General features: G+C 37.6%; 4 protein-coding genes across 6 annotated transcripts; all 4 read right to left on the reverse strand.

Moving 5' to 3' along the window:
* Window positions 1-427: 427 nt before the first annotated feature.
* LOC111345609 (trypsin) lies at window positions 428-3,006 on the reverse strand. Its single transcript, XM_022952889.2, has 4 exons — window positions 2,890-3,006; window positions 2,222-2,408; window positions 1,059-1,323; window positions 428-772 (listed from the first exon to the last, which is right to left on the reverse strand). Exons 1-4 carry the CDS (start codon window positions 2,936-2,938, stop codon window positions 500-502), a joined length of 774 nt encoding a protein of 257 aa, XP_022808624.1. The 5' UTR covers window positions 2,939-3,006; the 3' UTR covers window positions 428-499.
* Window positions 3,007-3,999: 993 nt separating this feature from the next.
* LOC111345610 (phospholipase A2 A2-actitoxin-Cgg2a) lies at window positions 4,000-7,653 on the reverse strand. 2 transcript variants are annotated; one of them, XM_022952893.2, is made up of 5 exons: window positions 7,518-7,653; window positions 6,474-6,495; window positions 5,244-5,391; window positions 4,929-5,038; window positions 4,000-4,262 (listed from the first exon to the last, which is right to left on the reverse strand). In XM_022952893.2, the coding sequence occupies exons 1-5, from the start codon at window positions 7,599-7,601 to the stop codon at window positions 4,111-4,113; spliced, it is 516 nt and encodes a 171-aa protein (XP_022808628.2). In that variant the 5' UTR covers window positions 7,602-7,653; the 3' UTR covers window positions 4,000-4,110. The 2 variants fall into 2 exon arrangements, with proteins under 2 accessions (XP_022808628.2, XP_088598773.1); XM_088742647.1 differs by having other exon boundaries at window positions 7,545-7,651.
* Window positions 7,654-9,582: 1,929 nt separating this feature from the next.
* On the reverse strand, window positions 9,583-13,072 carry LOC111345600 (octopamine receptor beta-2R-like). Its single transcript, XM_088742539.1, has one exon. It carries the CDS (start codon window positions 10,775-10,777, stop codon window positions 9,773-9,775), a length of 1,005 nt encoding a protein of 334 aa, XP_088598665.1. The 5' UTR covers window positions 10,778-13,072; the 3' UTR covers window positions 9,583-9,772.
* Window positions 13,073-13,458: 386 nt separating this feature from the next.
* Window positions 13,459-17,480, reverse strand: LOC148741571 (octopamine receptor beta-1R-like). Of its 2 annotated transcripts, XM_088742576.1 has the most exons (2): window positions 16,165-17,478; window positions 13,459-15,978 (listed from the first exon to the last, which is right to left on the reverse strand). In XM_088742576.1, the coding sequence occupies exons 1-2, from the start codon at window positions 16,319-16,321 to the stop codon at window positions 15,356-15,358; spliced, it is 780 nt and encodes a 259-aa protein (XP_088598702.1). In that variant the 5' UTR covers window positions 16,322-17,478; the 3' UTR covers window positions 13,459-15,355. The 2 variants fall into 2 exon arrangements, with proteins under 2 accessions (XP_088598702.1, XP_088598693.1); XM_088742567.1 differs by having other exon boundaries at window positions 13,459-17,480.
* Between the last annotated feature and the right edge of the window lie 350 nt (window positions 17,481-17,830).

A 17,830-nucleotide genomic window follows, 5' to 3' on the forward strand; every position in this document is an offset into this window, starting at 1 on the left:
CTCAGTCAAATGGATGTATAACATGTCCGACTCGATTGGCCAACATGTTACACGATGTTTCATGATATATTTTGAAAGGGAGAGTTTCCTTGGTATCGATCAATGTCTTCAACATCATCCATTACTTCATTTGTTCGCACTTGTCGACAAAAGCTTGTATATTTCTTCATTGTTGAGTTCGCGCAGGCTCCCCTAATGCATCTATCTATCCATGGCTTTGAATTGTTGTATGTGAATAACGTCTAAGCGTGTTTCGACCTTACTTGCAAATCCATACACAGAAACAGGATGAGTTCAAGTAAATCGAAACAGAGGCAATCTAAATAAAATCATTAGTGGAGAGATATTATTATAACCCAAAGAGGGGTTATTAGACAAAATGATACCCAATGAACCTTAAATTACATATATGACAGTACACACGACATATGGCATTCAGTTATTTAATTGAATGTATGTTAGCATTGCTCAATGCAAAGTGTACAGCGGGGAGAGTGCTTTATAACCTTGTCACTCTTTGGATCCAGTCCCTCAGATAACGAACATTGGCATAGACTCCCAACTTATTCGCCCAGGCACACCCGTCACCCCAGCTGACGACCCCTTCCAGATACCATCTGCCATTCCAGTTTTTACACACGTATGGTCCTCCGCTGTCACCCTGGCAAGCATCTTTGCCACCAGAGATTAGACCTGCACACAACATACTCTTGTGTGTCCTTCCTGGATAAACTCTTTTGCACGAACTGTAGGATACGATGGGAACGCTCACCTAAGCAAGAACATAAAAAGTGAGAAAGAAGAAATACCATAAATGCCTTTGGCGTAAGGAATCACGGAGTTCGGTACGTGTCTTTTCTCAGACTGAATCTCCCTTCTTTGCAATGCTTTTTAGCAAGCGTAGCTTACAGTTTTATTGGTGCATCCTTATAAGCATAAGTAGCTACAGCCAAGATTCATCCGAACATTTCCTCTGTTTTTACCACAAATTGGACAAACGCAGCGTGAATGTGTAACAAAGGCCGAGTTTCCTGTTTAATCTTGCCCTTTGAATTTACCTGATTAAGGTACTCGGGTGAACCACCACCATGTTTAAGGTGACCCCAGCCTGTCACGGTGCATTCCCTTCCTTGTTGATCTCTATTACTTGGTAAGCACACTGGTTGTACCGCGCCGTTTAATCGGGCTGGGCGATCCAGCTGTAGCAAGGCGATATCATGTGCATAGGAAATGGGATGGTGGTAAGATGGATGGCGATAGATGCGTCGTACATTGAAGTCTTGTACCCTGTTAGTCACACGGGTCCTGTGGTGCGCTCCAAGCCTAAACGACATATTTTTTGTAACTTTCAGAGATTAAAAGCGAGAACACCAATGTTCGCGCATGTTCCAAGGTTTACTGAAAATGACTTGATATGACTCTATTAGACAATTTTCTTCTAGAAGGTGACAATTATTGAAACGTTTTTAGGCCAATTTTTGTTGTTGTTGTTGTTACTGAAACAAACAGATCCTGCGGTTAAAAGTGATCGATCGGGGTTAGGTACCTCGATCATAAAATACCTCGAACATAAAATCCAGCCTAATGGAAATGATTAGGTACAAAGTGAAGTGCCTTCAAAACTGGGATCCTGACCAGAATGGGAAAGTATATTTTAATCATGAAAGAGATGAGGAATAACCCCTTACGAGAATATGACAATGCCATTTAAGGTGAAAAGGACGACAAAGTTATATTGAGGTCTTTCAAAGTCCTCTAAAATTAATCTGCCAAGGTTGCTCTGGTTAAAGCAACGGTTTCCTCTTCATCTGAAACATATTGAAACCTATCTTCCTCAAAACACGAGCAACTGATTGGATTTTAATGTCTAATTAAATCAACGATAGGAGCTATAGGAGCGTAACTGTCCAAAGTCTCAACCTTCGCAGCCGGTTACAAAAATCACCGAAAAGGAACGTATTAAATTTACGATTTTATAATCAACTCGGGTGCAGCGATGATATTTCAAATAGAATAGTGCTTTTTTTCAGTATCATCCATTTACGTCTCTGTGGCACTGAGGGCATTGAACGAATTGCGCAGAATGCACAATCAAGAAATTAAATTTCTTGACTTAAGCAAACCTTTTCTTTTCCAAATGTCGGACTCAGAACGAAAGGAACTGAACAGGATTATTTTGCCTCTTATTAGTTGCCATGAATTTGAGTAGAAATGTTCTTACCTGACCTTAAAGTCTCCCTCATTGATATTCTCAACGCAGTGTGCCGCTGTCACAACCCAGTTAGGACTCAACAATGAGCCCCCACAGAAAGGACCTCTAGTCATTAGCATAGCCTGCCATGGCCACGAATTAGGTGCTGCTTGGTATCCGCCAACAATTCGAGAACGTGGTCGAACGCCACACCCGTCTTAAAAATAATATCAATTTAGATATGATGGCGACAAAAACTTCAGTGAGGACGTAATTTCCAGACAGCTGAAAAGCTATCGCTATGGCCAATACTTCAGGAGGTATCTCATAGACGGAAAACGAAAAGAACGAAAAAAGTGACACTCTATGTGGAATAAAGATTGCTATTTCTGGATTCCTCTCTTACTTTTACAGCGAGGTATGATCGCACTGCTAGAGGCTATTTTTACCTCTCACGGGTGTCATAAGTTGCAGACGATGTGAAATCACTGTGGCTCCCTGTTGTCGGAATTTTACGCCACATTTATAAGTTTTGGATGTCGTATGAGATCAAGTTAACCTATCTCGGATGGGTCCTAACAAGAGAAGATGAATATTCTCTTGGTCCTAAAAGTTGTAATTGTTACTTGCTACAGCTAATAACAGGCTAGCAGTTTTTTTTGTAAAAAAAAAAAAAGAACCAAAAAAAAGAACCCTACCCACTGAAGAAAAGATTCCAATTAGGAGAATAAACGCAGCGAAAATCATTCTGCATGGGCTTCGGAAGCTTGGCAAAAATGGAGAAGCTCTACACGAATCGTAAATACTTAAACGAAGCTTGTCTCAGACACCTGTGCAGATTGCGACCAAGAATAAACAAGTTTGTGTACAAATTCCAGCTGTTGATAAACAACCTGGCGGAGTCAAATACGGCTTTGACGTTCACGACTAGGAAAAACTAGATTTTTTTTATAACCGCCGACTAAAAGTTGACCGTCGCTCTAATGAAACGCAAGGTGATGAAACATTCAGTAGACCCCTGTATTTACGAATAATGTTTTTCTTGTTCCCAAAAGAAAATATTGACCATTGTCCCTTCGAAACTCAATATATGACATTTCTCAGTCATGTCAGTATAACAATATGTTTCAAATAAAAGTGCCATGTTACTGCAAACAATTATTGATACTGACCTCGACGATAATGGCGGTTTTCTGTTCGCTTTACCCTTTTCAACAGTTGACTAATTTTTTTAAGAGACTTTTCTTTGAGTTTAAAGCAGCTTTGGTCTCGCTCAGTCTATAGAAGGAAATTTTCTAGTGATCCAGGCGCTTTCAGACTGTTAAAGATCCTTACTTTTCACCAAAACTCATATCCAATAAAAGGGAAGAAAAGTGCTGCACAACTATGTGTGCCTTGTGATATTGAATAACCTAATTTCTTTATACATCTGCTAAAATAAGACGCTCTGTATGATTTAAACTCGAGTCAGAAATATTGCATAAGAATTGGAGGGTTGATTGAGTTCAGATGTTTTTCAACTATAGTGGTGTAGAAGAGTGAAGCACATTTAGAAAATATCTGGTAAATTATAGACTTAAATCGCGCGTATTTTGGAGGTGGGTTTTGGGAAAAAAGCTTTTAGAAACTCTATCGTGAGTTTTCGAAGGTTCGCAAACATCATATTTCAACCTGAGGTTCGATCCGCTCGATCTCAATTTCCTCAAACACAAACGATATCGAGGAATAATTTTCTCGATGCTATACTTTTAAGTGTCATACCACTCAGTTTCATATTCCCATACATCAGAGAAAAACAATCCTTCACATACTGATTCCCGTATAATTATATTTCGTTAAAGCTCATAATAACAGTAATCTCCATGGCAGTAACCCAACAATAAGGCAATAATCATCATTAACATTGCTGGAACAGATTTCTAGCATTTGGATTGATCGTGGCCTTTGTACTGATTTCGGAACTTGGAGTTGTACTTTTTATAGCATTGTACCACTTCCCTGTCGCATTCACAGACCTCCTTCATGCAGCGAGAGTTCTTCCCATTGAACAGATACCATTTCGAGTACCCTCCTGGAAAAAAATTGTAAAGTGACCATTGAATTGAAATGTATTTCTGAGTCATCAAAACCAATTCTAGACGATATATATAGAAGGACGCAATAGATCCAGACTTAAAGCATTTACCTCCATGTGATATGTTACTTAGTTCTTGAAGAATATGTGAAACATTGAATTTTTGAACCTCATTGAAAATTCTTTGAAGACTACTGTTAATAATGAATACTACTAGCTCTGGAAATGCATGTGCCGTTTTTTGAGGCTTCAACAAGGTGATGTTCCCGAGATATCACCGAATGATTTCGATCCACTTTAACTACTTCAGTCTGCTTTTAGATGGACCCTAACTAGATAAGCTCTGAGACCTTGAGTTTCAACACATTTCTTAAAGTCGCAGTTATCCTGAGACGGTAGCCTATTTTGTCGTTCAAAATATAGCACCAAGTTCATATTGAAGACGTTATCTCATATCAATTAAAAAGAAAGTAAAAAAACGGCAAAAATTAGTTTTCCATGATAGACGATAACAAAAGTAGCAACAGGAAAATTAACAATACTCTTCACTGAGCAAAATAAGAATCAAAAGTTAAATACAATCACGCATTACTGGTTATACCAATAAACCAAATAAGCTAATGTAGAATAATCGTTCAAATTATTTAGTAGTAGTATACTTACGACATTTACTACAGCCATCTCTCTTGTATGTAATGGACAATACTGGGAATGGACTGCAAATATTACTCTTCTCTATGGCGATATAACACTGATCATGGATGTAGCAACACCTCCGAAACAAAAGGCATTTAAAATATATCAAAAGATTTTTTTGGCATTTACGAAGAGAACTTTAGTATGTACGTAGAGTAGCGATACTTTTACGACATCAATTCAAGAATATAATTTTACAAGAAATTCTAATTTTTTTAAGTTTCAGCATGTTTTATTTAGTACGGTACCCATGATTGGCCTTAGAGGCTACAAGATATTTACTCGTCGATCTCATCCACCGGCGTTCCTCTCCCTCCAAGGCCACAATAACATCCATAGCCATTATAGTCCAACGGGTTTCTTCCAACCTCGCAAAGGATCATAAGGCCAAACTGGAGAAAATTTCTCTTACTCCGCGCCCAAGAGACGCCTGTTGATTTTTAAAGTTATCAATGTAGTGAGAATCAAATTAAGTCAAGACAGCGTTTATTTATCAAGATTTGGAAAAAGTGTTCTTGACATTAGAGGTGAATCCTGACTGGGAAAATGGGTCTTTAAAACCTTAAAAGGTTTAGGAAACTGGTGTAAGTGTCAATAAAGACCGAAAAAGTAGGTGTGAAGCGAAATAATGAATTATCCTTCAACAACAGCAACAAAAACAACAAAATGTTAGCCAGTCAAATGACAGAACGACCTCATTTACCCTTACCATCTGATTGAAAAGAACTCATCAGATAAATCTAAATCTACATGGAGTGTGCAGGTGGGCAAGTCCAACCCCTCTACGACCTAGTGGGACACGCGTGGCATTTTCTAACAAGGAACGTTTACGTATGCATATCAGAAGTATATCTTAGCTTTGGTAAAAGTGCATAAGTGCATTTTTTCTATTAATTAATAATGTGATGTTGGAACCGATTGCACATACATAGAAACTCGTACTAAATCTTAACACGACTCTGATAGTAACTCTGAAAAAAGAAACAACAACGTAGAGTTTAAATTTACAAGACATGTTTCGACATTCTCATGTCATCTTCAGTTGCAAATGAGTATTTAACTGTTGTACATTTGAATTTAAATTTAAGAGGCATTGCATATAAAGTGGGAAAAACCTGGCTTAATCAGCAATTGAAACATTTAGAATTGTCTCCTTCTTTTTAATTATGTTGTTCCTTGGTCTTTTAATTTATTTTTATTATTATTTTATTTATTTATTTTTTGATCTAGTCAAGCGCGCGCTATTTACATTTTTCGCGTTTTTAACATTCAAATGTAACGTAAGCCCTGACACGTAGTTTGTAACGTACCTTAATTTAAATTCAAATGTACAACAGTTAAATCCTCATTTGCAACTGAAGATGACATGAGAATGTCGAAACATGTCTTGTAAATTTAAACTCAAAGTTGTTGTTTCTTTTTCGAGAGTTATTGTCACTCTGCTGTCTTTACGTCCTTTTGGTAACATTATACACGACTCTGATAGTCTAAGAATCAGTATTTACAACATACCTTTTTCATCACTGATCGCTTCCTTTTCGTCCATAACATTGTTGAACGTTGAAAGGAGAAAAATTTAGTTTATTTCCTGAGCTTAGATTGAACAAAAGCTATTATGGTGCTCAGTTAACTGAGCCATATAATACCTTGCATTTAGATAGATAGATAGATAGATAGATAGATAGATAGATAGATAGATAGATAGATAGATAGATAGATAGATAGATAGCTTTATTAGGAAGTAAAATCATTGCAGCCCCCGGGCCGGCTTAAATACGACTTACTTTACAATGGGAAGAAATTATCTCTTACTCTAAGATAACTACAATAAAAGCCGCAAAATGTAATCTACAATAAAATACAATAAGAGAGGTGTCAAAAGCCACAATACAAATAATTAAGAAAGCTACTAATGATTAAAACTGTTCGCCATGATAAATGTGTTTTTGAACCTATTTGTCTTACAAATCGGTAGCTTGAAGTATCTCTGGCTGCGGGTGCAATATGTGGACTCGTCGCGTGGAGGCAGCAGATCATGGACTTTCATTAAAAAGTTAGAAAAAATCAGACCTGAACAAAGGCCAAATTAAACCGATATAAAAATCGCCAATAATTTTCTGGTTTGATGGCACTTGTAAAACTCTAATCAAAATTATGGAATAGTTTTTATTTAAAAGCTTTTTGAGCACTCGGAAAGACTCTATTAAAACTCACGACCACTGAATGAAAAACTTCCACAGGAATTGATACACTCGGAGTGAAGTAAAGTTTATGTGGCCTGGTTTGACTAGGGAGTTCAATAGGAGTTCAATAAGCTTTCAGTTTGTTACAATGCCGTTATCACAAAATCTAAAAGTGTGAAGTGTGGTCCTTCCGGGGCATTCAGAAGTTTCCTCTCTCCACCATTTGTGACACATTTTAAACATGTTTTTTTTTTTTTTAACGAAACCTCAAGGCTTATTTTTTTTGGTTATTTTTGAATTACGAGCAACTTATCTTCAACTAATGAAATATAAATACAAATGAAAATTGGTGGTTGAAATATCATAACAATACCGTTGATCCTGAAGGAGAACATTCTACCTGCTGTTTTGGTGCCAGAACAAGAAAGATTAACCACACGTACATTTTCATGGCCATGATGAGGTATATAATAGTACGATTGTTCTGAATTCAAAAATTGTGCGTATTAAGTATTACTCACTACACCTAAGTTTATTTTGTTAAGACAGCTGTATTTGATGCTAGAGCCTCAGAAGACAACTTGAATAACTGATTAAGGACTCCCTACGTTGCTTTACTTTTACAATTGAGGGGGATCATGTTATCGTTAATTAACGTTGATAACTAAAGCGCCTTCTAAAATACTGACTGAAGACAACTTGGCAAGCTTGAGACAGTGATTATCCCACTAACGTTTCGATATCGACAATTTTATTTATTAGTTAAAAACATTTTAGAAAAAACTGGAATCAAATAATAAGGAACAAAATGACCGGTTTTTAGTAATCTATCTCACATTTAGGACCGATCCTGGAGACTCCAACAGGAGATGTGTGTGCAAAAGAAAGACTTTGAAGTTATTGAGTGAAAAATTAAAAGAAACAACTTGTCACTAATACAAATCGGTTTACCTAAAGCAAACCAAAATTGATAGGTTGATAATGAAAAAAACCATGCGGCAGGTGTGTAATCCAATTGCTCGTGACACACGTGCAACTCCTCAAATAGCGAAAGAAATGAGTTGGCAAAAGCGCTTTTCTCGGAAGCAGCTGAAAAACTGTTTTACTTCTGAATCGCACCCTGTGTCTACAAAATCTCTGTTTCAAGTTTAATTCTGCCAACATAATGATTTTTATCTTAAACTTTGACTTAAACTTTGATTTAAACATTCAAGGCGTGGATACTGCAGGACCCAAAATCAACCACGCATTAGTAACTGCGATGAATCTAGCCAACAGAGCATTTGGAAAAAATGTATTCTAATTCCTATTTAGTGCTACTAGACAGGAGGAGAGAGTGTGGGGAGGAAGAGGCGTAGGAAACGGTAAAGAGGGAAAACCACCGAGATTACAATAAAAGTTCTTAAAGAAACGCAGCTGCGTAGCTGGTCTTGGCCAAAATGGATTTTCAAGAGTAAAATCATTTAGGACAATGTATCGGCCTTCCCTTTCCCCCACCCCCTCTCCCCCTTGGCATACCTTGAATATCAAAAGAACACACAGGTTGTGATTAATTGTCACAAATGAATAAGGGGGTAAGTTTCGGGGTAAATTTTGTCGAGCATAGTTATATCGTTTAACTTTCTGATGAGCACATGATAAATATAATTATATACAATGCAACTTTCGGACATTTGGTTTCGGAGTTCGGAGTTCAATTTTGGCCATATAATTTTGACTTCCGACTTCGGACATTGGACCTCTAATTTCCGACTTTTAACCTTCCTACTGCACGATTTCTGACTGCGAACGTCCGAAAGCCGATTTCCGTTCACCATCAGCTGCATTTTAAACCGTGACTTCAGTCTCGATCATTTTTTTTCCGCTTTCGATGTAAAAGTTACCTTTACAACTGTCGCCACCTTCGAAGATCTTTCTTTTTAAGTCAGAAGGTTATTTTTTATTGCTTCTTACACGTAGAATCAAAATATGAAATCGATCTGGCTTTTTTTAAAAGGGAGGTGCAGCAGTATCCAGGATCAGGGGGGCATTATCATCCAAAAGTGATCCCGATAACAAAAATATAAACAGTTCTTGATATTCTAAAAGAAATCGGGAGCGTTAGGGAGACTCCAGTTATCGATTTTCAGGACAGTATGGTTTGATTGCGGACACTGTTGTCCGAATTTGAACACTGATGGCTGATGTTAGACCAATGTTGGACTTCGTCTAACTTTACACAGAATTGTCTTATCTTGGACACTAGTGTCGGATATCAGACACTGATGTCCATGGAAATTGTTTTTCTGATTTAGTTATTCAGTAAGGAAGATCATAGAAAAGCAAAACCTTCGTTCTATCTAGTTTGACAAAAACAACTGCCATAGAATCGATTTGTCGGCCTTCCTTTGAAATCAAGTGAAAGATGTGTCAGCTAGTGACAATGACTTGGTTCAAGCTACGAGCGAAAAGTTGTTTATTGTGCGAGTGGCTGTAGCTGTATTTTACATCAACGCCATATTTGTTATGAACAGACAATTCAACAATGTCCTGTTTAAAAATATAATGATAACAGTAGTACTACTAAACTGGGAAAATACAGTCAGGCACTGAATCAACAAATTTATCCTCAGTTTTTTTAAAAACGTATTAACAATGAGCTGAACTTTGGGAAGACTTTTCCTCAGAGTCAATATTCTCTTTGGATAATAATTCCTCGGTCTTTTCTGACTTTTTATGATGTAATTTGGTTTCGTACATCCTTTCCGGCCCTCCAATGGTTAAAGCGGCCAACGGAAGATTGCGAATGGTGGATGCTGTTTCTTTCCGGGTACAATCACGAAGGCAAGTCTTAATGGCTTTCTTGAAATCTGGTTTCAGAAAAGCGTACATAAGCGGATTTACCAGTGAACTGGTTGCTATGGTGAAAAAGGAAATAATGGACAGTGCATATGGGATGATGTTTGGTCTATTGAAGATAATGTCTGCAGTTGTTATGTAGACGATTGGCAGCCAAAAGAGTAGAAAAGCTGAAGCAACTATGGAAAAAACTTTGGCTACTTTGGCTTCCGAATGTAACCGTTTTCGTTCGTTTTTGTGCACTCTAAGAGAATCCAAATTCTTCTTCAATGACAGGCTTCGGCGAACTTGCTTAAACATTCGCACATAGGCAAACGTAATAAAGATGTAAGGCAGGATGATGCCGAAAAACATCATGCAGACCATGTATGCCCTATGTATTTTACGGGTAGGATCAGTTTCCCAAAACAGAGGAAGTAAGGAGTAAATTGCTGGAAGTACCCATGAGAGTGCGAGACCCATTTTGAGTTTCGTAGGCGCCCGATATGAGTGTTCCAGTGGCTTCATTATGGCAACATATCGATCATAGGTCACAGTGCATAGGTTTGCAACGCCCGAGAGTAATATCATGCACACTAAATACCCTGTTACAATCGAAAATGGCTTGATGAGATAGACAGGCAGCAAAACTCCTCCTGTTAATATGTCCGATACAGCGAGTGACACCATTAGCCAGTTCGTGTTGCTTCGAAGATCTTTCTTGAAATAAACCAAGAGGCAAACGCAAAGGTTCGATAAAACGATGAGAATTGAAAGAATGCTCAGAGTCACAACCACAAAATCAGTTTCAGCCATTTATCGGCAGAGCACGTTTTGAAGCAGCGCTGACCTCTCTAATTGTCTTCCTTTTGTGTTTTCCCAAGAAACGTATTCATCTCTGTGGACAGCTTGTTTTGGTGTGATAAAATCGCCAAAGAGTTGGCCATGGTCGCACTATGTTTCCATTGATCACCAGTGCCAAGATTATTCCTAACTTTTTTGTTGTCCGTTGTAGGTGTTCAAGCGAAGTCAATGAATTTATTCTACCATCCTGAAAATCTTTGATGGTTTCCTAATCCCGTGCTGAGCGCAGAGCAGAGATGATTTCAATGTTGTTAGTTTTCCTTCCTTTATGAATATATTGTAAACTCCCAGGAGAGCTCATTAAAAAGCAATAAAAGCTTCCCAGAGTACGATTGAATTACATTACAACACGTTCAAGCTAGATCCTGGCTGCATTCAGTTTGCCTTATTAGAAAGTACTATTTTTTACTTTTTGCACAGAATACTTTTACGGATATTTTTGCGGTGCTGGTAATCCTATCACCTTGTATGCAACATCTCGATCCTGAAAACCAATTATTTAGAAATGTACAATAAACATTGAGATCGGAAATGAACTTAATTGCTCTTTGAAAAAGAAAACTAACCAACCACTTCAGTGGTGCTACTCAGTCGCATAAACATGAGACAATATTTATTTTCTTGTTCAACGCTTTGAAATGCACTAAAGAACAGTTAAGATTCGTTAATGACATACAAAGCTTTCTTCAGTATGAAGAAACTGACCATAGAGCAAGTAGATTATATTCATTAAAATAGACTCAAGTAGAGTCGTGTTTTGGATACTACGACAACTAATGGACATACTCAAGCCAAAAACAAGATAAACGTTTAATAATGTTCTCCTCATTTATGCAAAACACCAACATGAGTCACTGAAACGGAGGGAAGTCGAAAGCCTGTTGTGTTTCCGCATCAATATTGCCCACTTTCCACTTGAGAACCATCTTGATTACTACTGGTATACCTTGTTACAAATGTACACTGAACAGCAGCTGTACCACGCACGAGTGTAATTTGTAATTAGAGTAAACGAATTGAAGGCGAAATTAAACTCGGTTCTATAAAAAATCAAACATGTCAAAGAGTTTATTGGCTAAAAATTTCACAACATTCTCTGTTAAAATCGGTGACCCACTCATGTGAAAGAGGTCATAATAACAATGTTTTATTAAAACAACCGTTTGGACGCTATAATCACTTTTTATGCAAAAGGTCAGCTAGGTTTACACCCTCGCTTGATCAAATAGATAAAGAACTTATCTTCATTACAAAAAGAAAATGGATTTAAAGGAAAGAAATAGAATAATGCTAAGGTCGACAAGAGCACTCTTTTTTTTCTCACGCGTCCATGCTTTTGTTACCTGGCGGCATTCTTTGCACTTCTGAAGATAATTGTACCTGTATTGTTAAACCCATGCCGCAAATTGCGAACAACATTGCTTGAAAACTACTGCCGGCCTCCGAAAAATATATTTTATGTTTAAATCTTTATATCAAAAAAGGTACATTCACCGGATATGGGGCAATCAAATTAATTGTGAGTTTTCAGTATCTCTTAAATTTTCAGTCCAATAATTGGCCTCAAAAAGCGAAAGCCACTCGATTATAAATACATCAATTTTGTAAGTGATCGTCTCAGATGTTAGAATTTCCTTTCTTAGTTTATTGCATTCGCAAACGAATATGATTACATTCTTGGCCAATAAAAATGCAGGATTGTAATTATGATATGCCTAATCTTTTGTTCGCCGACTGGATCGTTAATTCACCGCTTCGGTTGATGGAAATGTTTCTTAAGTATAATTTTAAAACTTAGAGCTCTACGGAATTACTTTTTTTCTGCCATCCTTCCTTCAAGTGTTTACCATTACCAAGAAAATATTGATTGGAAGGCGATATTTTTTTCTCCTAATCGAAAAATTTCAAAATAAACGAAATGCGTTGTTAGGTATGCAAAAATTTGTTCCCAAATTTGATATCTAGACGGACGGTCCTACCTTCTCGTGGGCTTTCCCTCAATTTTGATATAAGTAACTTGATGTTATAATAATGTGCTTTATTACACGACTCGGGCAGTCAGAGGGCCAATAACTAAAATCAACCAATCAAAATGCTCTATTGCCGGTCCAATATTCTCTAAGTATTGGACCGGGCACTGTCCCGAATGGTCCCGCATGATACCGCACTTGTGTCCCTTTGAACTTCAGTCGTATAATAAATCTCTTATTAACCAAGCTTGCTTGGGACCGTACTGGAAGAATATCGGCCCTCCGTCTTTTTTGTAGGGACTGAGCGCAGCGAGGTCGGTACTGTCAAGACCTCGGGCCGATATTCTCCCAGTACGACCCTCGCACTTGGTTAATAAGATATATGTAAATTAAAAATGCCAAGAAGAATGTTTCATGATAAAAAAATATAGACACGATTGTCTATGGTTGTAACTGTTGTGACCCTCGTTTTCGTAAAATATTGAGGCATATTTTGGATAGAGGTCGATGCTACTCAGCGTAAATAAATACAGAGTAGAAGTGCCAATCATAAAGCGAGCCGAAATTATTGATATACTTGTGTCTTGCCTCGTCGATGAAACATTTAATCGATCAATCAATCAATCAATTTATAAACCGTCAATTCCTACCTTTAAGGGTTAAATATACTCTTGGAAAAATCATGTTGGTCAAGTATAACGCTTTAGCCCTAGAAACATTGCAAAGGATAATTGAGTAATACTCAACGGTCATCTTCGATGTAACGACAAAGTTTAATTTGGATTCGGTGTTTTTTAACAACACAACTGTTATTTCATTGTAAGTTTTTTAGGACAGTGGAAATCTGTCAATAGAGGAACCACACAAGGTAGTGTAAGCGGACCGTATCTTTTTAATATATTTTTGAACGATTTGGAGATTTTTTTTAATGGTTGCCCTGTGCTTTTTAAATATGCCGATGATTCCACTATTCTTTCGCCTATCACTAGGAATAGTGACCCGTCTGCCGACTTAGTAGGACAGTTCTTAACATGGTGCAAAGACAATAGAATGGTCTGCAACCCTTGCAAATGTAAAGAGCTGGTTGTTAGAAAGAAAAATCATAATGTACTCTACTCTCCAAATAATAATATTCCCCAATGTAATAGCTTCGTTTTACTAGGAGTAACTTTACAGAGTGACGGAAAATTTGATGAGCATGTAAGGACTAAGCTTGTCAAAGCAAACAAGTGTTTACACGTCCTACGAACATTGAGAAAGGAACATTACTCTCAGGCAGAGATTGATCATCTTTTTATATCCATTGTTTTGGCTAATTTTAGCTATGCACTTTCAGTCTATGGGGCATCTGAGTCCGATCTTACGGTTGTACAAATTTTTTTAGACCGTTGTCATAAACGCGGTTTTATTTCATTTCCAGTTTTTATCAAGAACCTTTTAAACAAACAAGACCGAAACATTTTGAAGAAACTAAAATCAACGGATTGCCACCCCCTGAAGGACATCATTCCTGTCCAAAAGTAATATGTACACAATCTTAGGAAAAAAGGCTGCGCGCGCCCGAAAATTAATACACAGCGCTTTATGAACACCTTTGTAAATAGGTTGATATTTAAGCTCCATTTATTGTAATGACATACTTTTTAATTCATAATACGTATGTAGATTTCTGTAGTTTTTCCAAATTCATTGTAACATAAGATATGTAGTTTTATCTTATGATGGAATAAAGACTTTTATCATTTATTATAGTAAACATTAACGCCATTTTTCGATTTCTGTTTCTCTTTAAAATATAATGTGATGTTACTGATTCAATTTTTTCTTCTTATGAGTATTTATCACTAGCTAGCCATCTTTGTGTCACTCTTTTTATCATTTGCATTTGTATGTTTTGACTCTCTTGTGTTCATCTAATTTCAGCCCCCTCCCCTCCCCTCCCCCCACAGTAGTTACCTTTAGAGAAACACGGAGCAAGAATTCTCTTAAACCGATTATCACAACAAGAACAAACGGAATCTTTATCCGACACGTTTTACTTCTTTATAAGGGTTGGGGTGTTGAATGATGAGGCTAACATTTCCGTATCTCGAGTCATCATATGGCAAGTAAATAACAAATTAATCTATTAATTGAATATCTGCCGCTGGTTTTATACCTTTATACCTTATACTTTTTCAGTTTCCTCGTTCGAATAAAATTAATTAATTCATAAAAATGAAACGCTGTCAACATATGGTTGCTTGACAGACTGACGAATTATGTATCCACTGAGTTGTGTTAAGTTATTTTTTCCAACATAAGCTACATAACTAATGATTCAAAGAACGAGCAAAAAAATGGATTAAGTCATTAATAGGGGATTTAATTGTTCATGCCCTTGGCGGTCTTGTAACGGGCTGTTTAAGTAGTAGTATCAAGTAAGCATTTTTGCTGGTTTGGGATCAATTAGTGAAAGCCAAACCAGAAAATGACAAATTTTCTTCACCCACATACTGAAGTTATATAATGGCGGCATTCTGTCCTGTTTAATGAATTCCAAGCGTTATATTCACAGTTCTCATAGGTCGGTTTCTTTGCCATGTTTTTCATTTTCAAGGTTCTTTATTATCACAGAAACATCAATAACATATGTTGATCCCTGTTTCTGAGTTGATGTAGGAGTTCGTTTAGGAAATTTTCTCTTGATAATGCCCCGGAAGTCGGGTTTAAAGAATGAATAGACTATTGGATTAACCGCAGAGCCCAATGCGACAGTAAACAAAGAGAAGTGCAAGAGCCAAAGCGGCGATAACATGTCCACAGTGGCTTTGTCAGTGATGGCAGATTCAACACTGGTCAAGTATAACACTGGCGTCCAACTTAACAGGAAGGAAATAGATATCAGTGCAAACATCTTGGCAACTTTCGCTTCTGAAGCCATGGTGTCGTTAGAGTTTTTCTTCGATTTAGTTTTGTTGTCCCCTTTTCCTCGCCAGCTTCCGATACTGCTGTCTCGTCGTAAGCGCCTGACAATAAGCTTAGCTTGCTGAAATATCTGGTAGTACGCCATGCACACAAACAAATACGGCACAACAACGCCCATACCTTGCATCATGAACATGTAGATTGTGTGAGCCATACCTGGTTCTAACCTCCAAATGAGAGGAATAATTGACACAAACAAAGGAAGAATCCACGAACCTACTATGAATTTGACGAAATGTCTCCTCATGACTACATAGTAAATGAAAGGTTTCTTTACAGCCAGGTATCTGTCTAAAGTCACTAAACAAACATTGGCAACCCCTGTGAGCAAAATTGCGCATACGATGTATCTCGTAGCAGGGAGCGCCGGCAAAGCGATGTTCAAAGGCAAAAGGAGCGCACCTGTGAGAATGTCTGACACTGCGAGGGACACAACGAATCCATTAGTGTAGGTCCTTAGCTTGGGGTGTAAATACACCAAGAGGCACACACAGCTGTTAGTAACCACGACCAGCAAACACAGAGAGCCCAATGGGATGGCAATCTCACTTGGTTGCATTAGCGATGGACGTTTCAACTTATTGCGAAATTAAAATTCAGTTTAAGACTTCAAGCGCTGTCTGCTTTTGATTGCTGGTTGACTGACGCGGCGAAAATTGATCCTGTTCTGTTATTGACACAGATGACCGGTTGTAATATGCAAAACTGCGAGACTTAGAGGTATTTATGTATCGCACCCAATCCACTGTTTAAAGGCGGAATTCAATGACAGGTCGGTCGACAAATTGGATATTTCTCTGTCTCTCTTTGAACGGTAGGTTCGCGTGACATAAAAATATCATCTTTGCACTTGGAGGTTGGACGTAAAATAGCGTGATCTACGAGTAAAAGAATGTAATGAACCGGAAAACCATTTTTCCTCCTCAAGTGTCCTTGCTGAGTGGATGAGTACCACGGCATTGAAAAGTGCCATTTGATGTAACTCGCACCAAAACGACTTACCTCTCAGTAATGGAGCGATGAGTTGGATTGCCTGAATATTACTTTAAAGAAACTCTAATAATCAGATATTAGTAAATAACCTCATTTTATAGTTATATTTCGAAATGAAGGGGATATCCGATTTACACGTCCTGTAAAAAAAGGTTTTCATCGAGTAAAGAGAGCATTCTTTTCGGTAATGCTAATGGTATGCGATGTGAAGGCTGTTATTTTCCCATTTTACTGGGGTATTGCCTTGCAGAAGGTTGATAATAACGGATTTTATTCAAAGTTTGCAACTCAAGAGAAATTGGTAGAAAGCTGAATAAAGGAAACGCGATAGAGAGCCTTTTCATTAATACCTAATACCACGATCAGCTTTTTTATGTGTAGTGTTTATATGTTTTCATAACAGCCTTGAACTGGCCTGGCTGTTTTTGCCCAACAAAGGTGGTCCAAGTTTGGAGTGCCTCCTTCCGATATAGGGGTCAAGTTCAGGATATGATATACAATTTCATAAAAAAAACACACTCTCATTGCTCTCTTATGATTGGCAGACCATGGCTGCTGAGTTCCATGATCCTGGACGGAAGCTGTAATTCCATTGTAATTGCTGCTAATTGCCACGAATCGACAAAATTATTGGACATGTCTCGTAAATGAAGCAATTGGAAATACTAGAGGTAAAATGTGTGGTATGAGGTTACGGTGCTTTGAAGAATTCAAAGTATTCATTTCCAATTGACCCGAAGAATGAAATGATCCTCTCGCAGGTTAGCAATAGATAGTTGCGTCCAGAGGATAATTGGCTTTCCTTATGATAATAAAGATCTAATAAGTATTACGTTTCAAATGCACGCATAAATACCACACTTCTGTAAGAAGGAAAACCAAATGAAAAATACATCTGCGCTTACTAAACACAAACATCAAACGTTTAGCCGCGGGAATCTTAAACAGATGAGACCAAATATTTCATTTCTAATTAATTCGTACAACTAGTCCACTCAAAGTCTTATCATAGTACGGCTCATTAGATGTAATCTAATAGCGATAATGATTTAGTGCTTACATTTTCAAGACAACG

The sequence above is a fragment of the Stylophora pistillata genome, chromosome 1 (genome assembly GCF_964205215.1).
Source record: "Stylophora pistillata chromosome 1, jaStyPist1.2, whole genome shotgun sequence".
In the NCBI taxonomy this organism is placed as follows: Eukaryota; Metazoa; Cnidaria; class Anthozoa; order Scleractinia; family Pocilloporidae; genus Stylophora; species Stylophora pistillata.